We start from the raw sequence: 9,870 nt of genomic DNA, 5'->3' as shown, positions 1-9,870 counted from the left end.
CCCCCAGCGCCGCGCCCAAGCCTCGGGATTGGGGCGCCCCGGCCCCCTGGAGAGAACCGGACGAGCCGGGCCGGCCGGAGCACAGGGGACAGCTTTAGGGGGAAACCTGTGGGTCCCCAGCCGCCCCTCCCCTGGCTGAGTCAAGGGAAGCGTGGCCCGGCGCGGGCGTCGGTTTGTTGGGCTCAGGTTCTGCTGCCTCCCTCCGCTCGACGCGCACCCCTGGATCCTGGGCCGTGGGACAGGGGGCTCCAGGCGGGGGTGTCAGGGTCTCAAGGGCCCCACGGGGACGCTCGTTGGTCTCGGCCCACAGCAAGTGGCTCAGTGTCACTCGAGGAGGGCGAAACCCCCGCCGCCGTCGGTCTGGTCCCCAGCGGGCCGTCTGAGCGCGGGCCGGTAAACCGCCACCGCCACCGCCACCTCGCTTGCCGGGCCTCGCCGTTCCGCGCCGACACGGTGGCCTGGGTGGGGATGGCCTAGCCTCTCGGGGTGGTGGGAAGGGTCGCGGGGCCCAGGCCGGGCCCCCCGGAAATCATTCCTGCTGCTCCTCGCCGCTCCTGGTGCCCTTCGCCGAGGGGCAAGAGTCCGTCTCGCGTGTCCCCGGCCTCCGGCGCGGGCACCCTCACATTCCCAGCTGCCCGGACCCCAAACTCCAGTTATCCTCGACCCCCCACCCCCACCCCACGCGCCGCCTTTGACTCTCAGAGCAAATCCTGGCAGTTACTTCTACCTTAGAATCTGACCTCTGCATCGATGGCCTTGGACGACTGCGGCGGCCTCCCCGCTGCCTCCGCCCTCGCCCTCGCCTCTCTGTCTGTCCTCGCTCCCTCTTTCTGTCCCGCCTTTCGGGGACACCCCCAGAGCTCTGTCCTCAGTTTACCTCTCTTCACCGTGGCCCCCCCCTTCTTTCTGGGCCAGCGCATCTAATCACTATTGCCAGCAGTCTCTCTGGGCCGGGGACCTCACGGCTGGATCCCCATCTGGGACCTTCCGCGCCCCCCAACCCTGACCTCCAGATCCCAAATTCAACAGAACCCCCCACGGGTATCTCGAACCCACCATCTGCCCCCAAACTGCCATTCTCCCCGGGGTTTCCAGAGAGACTCGGGGCGGCAGCCATTATGATGCATTTCCTGAGGCCACACACTGAACCGAGGCCAGGATGTGTATTGAATAAGTTTAATGGTAATTTGCTATTAATAGCTAACACTAATTGAGCACCTGCTGTGTGCCCATCCTCTCCTAACTGCATGATAATTTACTTGCTTATCTTGTTGATTGTCTCCTTCGCACTTCCAGAATCTAATCCTCCCAAGGGCAGGGATTTTAGTCTATTTTGTTCGCTGCCACTTCCCCACCCCCACACCTCCCACCTTCCTTCCCCACACCCATCACAATGCCGGCGCGCAGGAAGACGCTGGAAATAATGCATGAAAATTAAATAATAATAAAGAGGCCTAACAGTAACCGAGCATCTCCAGCCTGTTTACCACCTATTGTTGCAGTATATTTTACTGATTTATCTTTGTTGTTGTCTGTCTTCCTGACCCGAATGTCACATTCCTGGGGGCCGGGGTTTGTTAACTATTTTAGCTATTCTCCCCAGTTGTTTGTCCTCGCCACACAGTGGGCTCTCAATAGCCGTATGCTGAATACGTAAGAAAGACTAAATTCTAATGTTAATGGCTAACCGGCCTCATAATTTGCCGGTTTACCTGATTTATTGTCTCCACCTTTTAGAATACAAACTCCCTGGGGACAGGAATGTTGCTCAACATATAATATGTGACTGGCCCGCTGCGGGCCTGAGGATCAACAGTTGATACAATCCAAAACCAAAATCAAAACTGCCCCAAATCCCGCCCTCCGTCGGGAGGGGGGAGGGCCTGCAAATGGGCAGGAGCTTGCTTTTCCGGGTGATGAAAATGTTCTTAGATTATGGTGATGGTTGCACAACAGTGTGAATATGCTAAAAAAACATTGAATTGTGCACTTTAACTAGATTAACTGTGGTATATAAATTACATCTAAATAAAGCTGCTCTTAAAATCCCCGCCTCCACTTAGAGGGAATGAGACGGAAAGAGATCAAGCAACATAAATAAGGTGTAAGGCCTACTAGACGGCGCTTTGCACACACCTAGGCACTTAGTTAATGTTGATTCAATGACACCAGCTGACCCCTTGCCCCCGGATGGTCTTGCCTAACCTCCCCCTGCCCCTCCCCCTTGTCTTTTTTCTCTTTCCCTCGCAGGGCCTGCTGTCCACATCCCTTCCCTGAGCTGCCCACTGGGGGAATGGCGCTGCCGAGAAATCCTAACATGTTTGATCTGGGCCTGGGCTCGTGGAGCCTGAGCTCCCAGGAGGAGAGCCAGAGGGCTCAGGCACCCTCCAGGAGCGTCGGGAAGCAGCTGCCCGAGTACAAGGCGGTCGTAGTGGGCGCGAGCGGCGTGGGCAAGAGTGCGCTCACCATCCAGCTGAACCACCAGTGCTTTGTGGAGGACCACGACCCCACGATCCAGGATTCCTACTGGAAGGAGGTGGCCCTGGGCCACGGGGGCTGCATTCTGAACGTGCTGGACACGGCAGGGCAGGCCACTCACAGGGCCCTGCGTGACCAGTGCGTGGCGATCGGGGATGGTGTGCTGGGTGTCTTCGCCTTGGATGATCCCTCGTCTCTAGCCCAGCTGCAGCAGATGCGGGCCACCTGGGGCCCTCACCCCACCCAGCCCCTCGTCCTTGTGGGCAACAAGTGTGACCTTGTGAGCACCACCGGAGATGCTCGGGCCGCGGCTGCAGCCCTTGCGAAGAGCTGGGGGGCCCCCTTCGTGGAGACCTCAGCCAAGACGCGGCAAGGTGTAGAGGAGGCCTTCGCCCTGCTCATCCATGAGATCCAGAAGGTCCGGGAGGCCATGGCAAAGGAGGCCGTGGCAGGGCCGGGTGGGGATAAGGCCCGGCACCAGAAGGCCATGTGCCGCTGCGGCTGTGCGGTGGCCTGAAGATTTTGCTGAAGATGGGTGGCCTGCCCCCCGGGCCAGGGTGGTGGTTCCTAGACATGAGACCCCCCCACCCCCAGGCAGCTAGCTGTGTGGGACACTGTTGGTGTACTAGGGGTAGATGCATCCCTCCGTTGGGGACGTCTGCGTTTGGTGACGGGCATGTGGAGAAGCGGGGCATCGTACCGGTTCCTGGCGAGCTAAGAGTTTGTGTTGCCAATTAAATAGATGGTGTTCTCCGGTTTCAGAGCCGCCTCCGTGCTGTGTTCCGTGGGTGGGAGTGAAACCGGGGAGAATGTTACTTGCGTTGGGAGGTTCTTTCATTCAAGAAATGTTGGGGGGGAGCCCACTGTGCGCCAGGCCCTGCTTTGGGTGCCAAAGATGTAGAAGCAAGACACTGAGAAATCCCCGCCCTCGTAGACGAGCGTACGGCTGTGGATTAAAAACGAGTGTAGGAATGAAGAGCGACAGGGGGGTCGAGGTAAGCCTTACTGAGCAGGTGACATTTGAGTAAAGACGTGCAGGTAACTAGGGGCAGAGGGAACAGCCAGTGCAAAGGCCGTGAGCATCAACCAGCTCCCGCCACAACTTCCAGTATCTTGAGGCTGGAAGTGAGAGTACAGATAGCAAGCCTCAAACCTATGTAACGAAATATCTCAGCATTACAAATCAAGCTAGCAAATGCAAACAGAATACACTTGACAAAATACACTTTCTTTGTGCCTTGGAGGCCCTGGTTTGAATTTCTCAGACGCAGAGTCCCAAGAGTCCCAAGCGGGAGGTGTGTGTTGGGAAGGCCTACTGACCACAGGCCTGCGGCCCACTCCCTCTCTTCCGCCAGAGTAGGAAGCCTCCTGGGTGCCTGTGGACACCGCCGGGGGCAGAGCCCAAACTACTCACAGCCCCACAGCCACCCCTTGGTCCACAGGATGGACCCCAGGAAAATGCTGCTGCAGGCCCTGAAAATGTCCTCAAAGCCTGTGGAATGGGGCCCAGGATCTGGGTGGTTACTGCCATTGTCTTTCTGGATGCCTCCCCCAGTGAGAAGAGGCACAGAGTGGGGGGAGGGGGGACTCAAGTGCCGAGCCCCTCGGCCTTTGTCTAAGGACGGCCATCACCACTCAGCCCACCAGCCCCCCTAGAAACTGCCACTCTGGACAAGCGTATAGCTGCTTCAGATCGCATTTATTGTGGGGCCAAAGGCGGGGGTCTTGGGGTTGGAGGGCAGCAACTGCGGCTGGCGGGGGGGCGTAGTCGGGCTGTTGGGGTGGGGTGGTCCTGGGCCCGAGGGAGCGCAGGATCCCGGCGGTGCTCAGGGCGGCAGGAGGCGGCGCACCGGCGCCTGGGGCGAGGGGGTCTCCAGGCGCTTCACCCGCAGCAGGGCCCCCAGCACACCCTCAGGAGGCACCTCGGGGCCCAGATCCTGGTCGGCGGCGCGGCGGAGGCGGCGCGGGGCAGCCACAGCCTCGGGGTCCGCACTCCCGGCGAGGATCCGCCCCAACAAGTACCTGCAGGAGAGCCGAGAGGAAGGCGGTGAGAAGGTGCCCGCGCATCCACGTCGCTGCCCTAGAGCTCAGACGGCCCCGCAACACCGCACTGCCTGGGGACCGTCCGTCTCCAGCCCACTGCTTTCCAGCTGCCCTTGCCTCGCAGCCCACACACTATGGTTTCCCTGCCTCCCGCTCCTCCCCCCCAGAAACCCGACATCGGAGCGCCTTTCCCCGGGACCGACAGTCCCGCTCCCCACTGTCTCTCCTGCCAAGCACCTCTGACCCTACACCCTGGGTGCGGGTCCTCACTCCTTCCTAGGATCCCAGGGCCTAGGTGTCGTCACCACGCTGTGAGGCAGGCCCCCGCCGCCCCTCGCCCTCCTACCCCCCCACCCCCACCCCGGGATGCCGGCCCCGCCCCCTGCCCGCCCCTTGCTGGGGAACCTCAGCAGCTCCGGGTCCACATCGGGCGTCTCGTCGCCGGCGTCCTCGGCCTCCGGGCCGGCGGGGCCGTCGTCGTAGACTGGGGGCCGGGGTCTGAGCGCAGCGGCGGGGGCAGGGGCGGGGACGAGCTGGGCTGCGAGGGCCGCGGGGTCCAGGCGGGCGCGGAGCAGGGCGCGGGCCAGCTGCGCGGCGGGCGCGTCGGGGTCGTCCTCCAGGCCGAGCGCGGGGTCGCTGGTGCGGGGGCTGCTCCAGGAGCGCAGCAGCTGCGCCAGGACGCGCGCCTGCTGATCCTCGGCCTCCTGCGCCTCGGCCCGCGCCCGCTCCTGCCTTTCGGCCTCCAGCAGGTGCGCCAGCGCCCGCGCCAGCTCCTGCACGGCCCCCGCCGCCTCGCCCCGGGGCACTGCTCGCCGGAAGCGGCGGGGGGCGCCAGCCTCAGCCATGGGCGACGAGGCGGCGCCCAGGCCGCGGGGCTCCTGCCGGAAGACGTGGAAGGGGGGAGATGTCAGCGTCCGTCAGGCCAGGAACACCCCCCACCCACCCAGGGGAGCCCCGTGCACCTCAAACATCCCCACATGCCACCGAAGGCACCGCGGCCCCTCGAATGCACCCAGACACCCCTTAGGCCACTGGAGACCCCCAAATATGTCCAGGCACACTGAAGACCACCAAAGACCCCTAGATCCCCAACCCCCGCCCCCCAACGATTTCCTAGTGATTCAGAATTTGCCCCAGGGCTGCTGGAGAACAGGTTTCTTCACTGGAGTGCTGATGGCGTTTATGACAGCCATAGAATTTTCTGTATTGCTGTTGTGGACTATAAGAACCACATTTGCATTTTATAGGTTCCTATTGTTCACTTGTTTTGCCCAAAAGGTAGCCGACTGTTCCGCACCTTGCATTTCGGAGTCTGTCCAGATCAGTACTTTCAGTGAATCCTTTCTCTCTCTTTTCTTTTCCCTCCCTCCCTCCCTGTTCTCTCCCTCCCTCCCTCCCTCTCTCTCTCTCTCTCTCTCTCTCTCTCTCTCCCTCCCTCTCTCTCCCTCTCTCCCTTTCTCTCTCTCTCCCTCCCTCTCTCTCCCTCTCTCCCTTTCTCTCTCTCTTCCTCCCTCCTCTCTCTCCCTCTCTGTTTTCCTTTCTTTCCTCTGCATTGAATCCGTTTTGTATGGATGTACACATTTTATCTAACCAGTCTTCGACTGATGGACATTTATGGTGCTTCCAATCTTTTGCTATTCCTTTAAAAAAAAAAAGATTTTATTTTTCAAGTAATCTCTACACGCAGTGTGGGGCTGGAACTCACAACCCCATCAAGAACCTGGCGCTCCACTGACTGAGACAGCCAGGTACACCCCCCCCAATCTTTTGCTATTCTTGTCATGTTGGGATGAATAATCTTGTCCATATATTATTTGGCATGTGTGTAAATCTTTCTGTAGAATAAATTACCCAATGATTAATTTTCAATTCAGACAGTTTTAAAGCAGTTTCAGAAAGTTTAAAGAAATAAAAACCGGTATCAAAAGTATGAGTAAGGAACAAAAGACCATAAAAATGACCATGAAGATTTGAAAAAGAAACACCTAGAACATCTAGAAATAGTGAAATTCAAAATGAAAAAGGCAAGGGGCTCCTGGCTGGCTCAGTGGCGGAAGCCTATGACTCTGGACCTTTGGGTTGTGCCTTCGAGCCCTATGCTGGGTGTGAAGATTACTTAAAAGTGAGATGTTTAAAGAAAAATAAACCAGTTAAACAGCAGCTTCAATCCAGCCGAAGGAAGTAATATCTTTGAACAGAGCTTAAGAACAGATCCACAGATACTGACACTTGCTACGTGGCAGAAGGGACACTCAGAGCAGTGGGGACAGGAGCGACTCCTTCAAAAACCCATGTGGGAACAACAAATGACCCAAATGTGGGAGCAATGGAAAGGAAAAGATGAATAGGGGCGCCTGGGGTGCTCAGTCAGTGAAGCGTCTGTCTTCAGCTCAGATCATGATCCCGGGGTTTTGGGATCAAGTCCCGCATCGCCTCAGGGAGCCTGCTTCTCCCTCTGCCTGCCCCTCCCCCTGCGTGTGCTCTCTCGCTCTGACAAATAAAATCTTTTAAAAAAGGAAAAGATGAATAAATCTGACTATGTTAAAATTAAGGATTTCTTTTTATCCCAAGACACCATAAAAAGAATGAACAGTCAAAACCAGAGCGGGAAGATGCCTGCAACACAAAGAGTCAATAAAGGATTAGTATCCAGTATACAAAAAAAAAAAAAAAAAAGCCTAAAAAGCAAAGAGAAAAACAAGCTAATATAAAAATAGGGAGGGGCGCCTGGCTGGAAGAGCTTGGCACTCTTGACCTCAGCGTCGTTGAGTCTGAGCCCCACGTGGGCTGTAGAGATTACTTAAATAAAAAATAAAAACTAGATGAAAAAATAGGGAAAACCGATGATCAAGTATTTCACAAAAAAGGAAACAAAACCAGTTACCAATTATGTGGAAATGGCGAGCCTCCTTAGTAATCAGGAAAATACAAATGAAAGTGCCAAGGAGACACTAAGCATAATGCGTCTCAAACCGCCTAATAATGCCCCATGTTGACACGGCGGTGGGAAAAGCAGAAACTCTCGTACATCGCTGGTGGGAATACCATTGCCAAAATCACTTTGAAAAACAATTCGGCAATTTCTAAAAAGCTGCACAAATCCTATGACCCGCTCCTGGGGTGCTGCACTCCAGGTAGCTTCGGTACATATGCTACTGGACCTAAGTTCATGAAAAATCACAGCGGCCACTGTTTGTGCCAGCGTCGTGGACCGAGGTGGGGGGGAGCCTGGAAACCACGCAAATGTCTACTGACATATTGAGAATGCATGTATAAACCATGATATACTCACATACTGATGATGTACTCAGAAAATGAAATATTAGGCAGCAATAAAAATAAATGAATTATAGCCACGCACTTCAATGTGCAAATGTGGATGGTGGATAGATCTCACAACCGATGCAGAGCAAAAAAAAAAAAAAAAAAAAAGCAACGTAATGAATTCCACTGCAGGCTGCCTGAGACCGGCAGACACCCTGATGACTTCCTAGTGACCCCTAGTGACGACAAGGAGCCTGATGCCTGGTATGATTCCATTTCGATGAGGAAAGGCTAAACAACACACTGTTTAGACATACGCACATACGTGATGAGCTACCAATGAAAGTAAGGAATCACTGAACGGAAAATACACGATAATGATTATGGAGCAGGGGGGCTGTTGTGCGCAGGGGGCCCCCAGGGGCTTCTAACTACTGGTCATGCTCTATGTCTTAACCTGAGTGGTGGGTACACACAGGGTTTATTTTATCATTATTCCTTACATCATACATGAATGTTAACTGTATTATGTCATAAAAATTTCTAATAATTTTTTAAATCCCCCATCCTTGACGCAGACAGCCCTGACGAGTTGGCGGATGATGTGCTCCAGGTGCCCTGGGCGCCCACCACCCCTCAGTCCCTGGGGAATCGCACACTCACCAGCAATCACAACCTCACACACACTGGCATGGACTAGCAGTCCTTGAGATGTCACATGTGCATCCCGACATTGCCACATCCACACACGAGGAACTGCACGCGTTCACATAGGTGGCTGCCCATGCGGTTACGATGGCCAGAGCTACCCAGATGCAAGGACACGCACCACCCCTACAGACACAACGCAGCGCGGAGACATCATGGCTCCTCTCCCCACAATGACACAGCTCCATAAAGAGACGGGCAGAAACAGCGCGTTAACACCCATACAAAATCCTAGTCGCTTAGTCCAACACAACCAAAATGGGATGTGCACATGGGATGCAAAGACCCATCCCACCTAAAAAAACGAAATCACACACACACACGCACACACACACACACACGGACACGCCCATAGCTTAACCATCACCACAGGATTCACAAACACTCACACGGTGTCCCTGAGACAAGCCAAACGCAGGAACACCCGCAGCATCACACACACTGCACACCCAGACCCACATCGGCAGCTCGCTCGGAAGCGCTGACACCAAAGGACACGCACTTACACGGCCAGCGCATTCTCACGCCCCAGTCATCGCATCTCGTGCAGAGAGACCGGTGCGTGCACCCCTTCCCTTCGCGCGCGCTAGTCCCATGGACAGCGCCACAGGGGACCGGCGGGGCGAGGCCGGGCCCGCGCCAGGGGCCAAGGGTGCACAGGGCGTGGCTGCCAGCCAAGCCCCGCACACCCAGAGACCGAGTCCCGCATGGCCGGGGCGCGGACAGGCGGGGGGCCCCGGGCCATCCTGGCCGATCTCCCCGCATGTCCGGGCGCAGGTGGGGGCCCGCCAGGACGAGGGGCCGGCAGCTGAGCACAGACCCTCGCCCGCAGCATCCTCCCGCCCACCCCCACCCCGTGCCCGACCGGTGTCGCACCTTTACCGGCCGAGCGCAGAACGCAGGGGGAGGCCGAAGTAAGCCCAACAGCAGCAGCACCAAAAGGCCGACGCCCCCGGCCCGCGGCCCGCCGAGCAGCGGCGACCACGCCATGCTGCCCCAGCGAGCCGGGCTCCGGACGGGCGGACTGGCTGGCAAATGCGCAGCGCCCGGGCTAGCGGGCAAGGCTGCGGTGCTCTGCGGCTGCGCGCGCCAGAGAAGCCGGCCCTCCCCCTGCCCACCCCCTCTCCGGCCACTCCACGCAGGCGCAGCCTGCGAGCCCCAGCAGCCCCTCCATCCTGCTCGTCGCCATGGAGATGCCCAAGGGGCAAGGTGGGAAGCTGGAGCCTGAGCTGGCGGTTGCCATGGCAGTTGGAGGGCAGTTACCAGGGCAACAGACCTCGCTGTCCCTTAGCAGACAGGCAGGCAAAATTGACTCAGCGGAGTGGAATGGGGATCTGGTCCCCACCTCTCCCTCCCTGGGGAGGAGACATATGAGTT

The 9,870-nt window shown here is 57.3% G+C and overlaps 2 protein-coding genes across 2 annotated transcripts; one reads left to right on the top strand and one right to left on the bottom strand.

Moving 5' to 3' along the window:
- Nucleotides 1-2,269: 2,269 nt before the first annotated feature.
- Nucleotides 2,270-3,000, top strand: ERAS (ES cell expressed Ras). The gene has a single exon (XM_045795472.2). It carries the CDS (start codon nt 2,294-2,296, stop codon nt 2,993-2,995), a length of 702 nt encoding a protein of 233 aa, XP_045651428.1. The 5' UTR covers nt 2,270-2,293; the 3' UTR covers nt 2,996-3,000.
- Nucleotides 3,001-4,158: 1,158 nt separating this feature from the next.
- PCSK1N (proprotein convertase subtilisin/kexin type 1 inhibitor) lies at nt 4,159-9,587 on the bottom strand. Its single transcript, XM_045795471.2, has 3 exons — nt 9,370-9,587; nt 4,927-5,399; nt 4,159-4,500 (listed from the first exon to the last, which is right to left on the bottom strand). Exons 1-3 carry the CDS (start codon nt 9,481-9,483, stop codon nt 4,305-4,307), a joined length of 783 nt encoding a protein of 260 aa, XP_045651427.1. The 5' UTR covers nt 9,484-9,587; the 3' UTR covers nt 4,159-4,304.
- Nucleotides 9,588-9,870: the final 283 nt, after the last annotated feature.

Source organism: Ursus americanus, chromosome X (assembly GCF_024610735.1).
Source record: "Ursus americanus isolate L20-20 chromosome X, mUrsAme1.1.p, whole genome shotgun sequence".
Lineage (NCBI taxonomy): Eukaryota > Metazoa > Chordata > Mammalia > Carnivora > Ursidae > Ursus > Ursus americanus.
The sequence above is the reverse complement of the archived record's forward strand: the minus strand, read 5'-3'. Positions and strand labels throughout refer to the sequence as shown.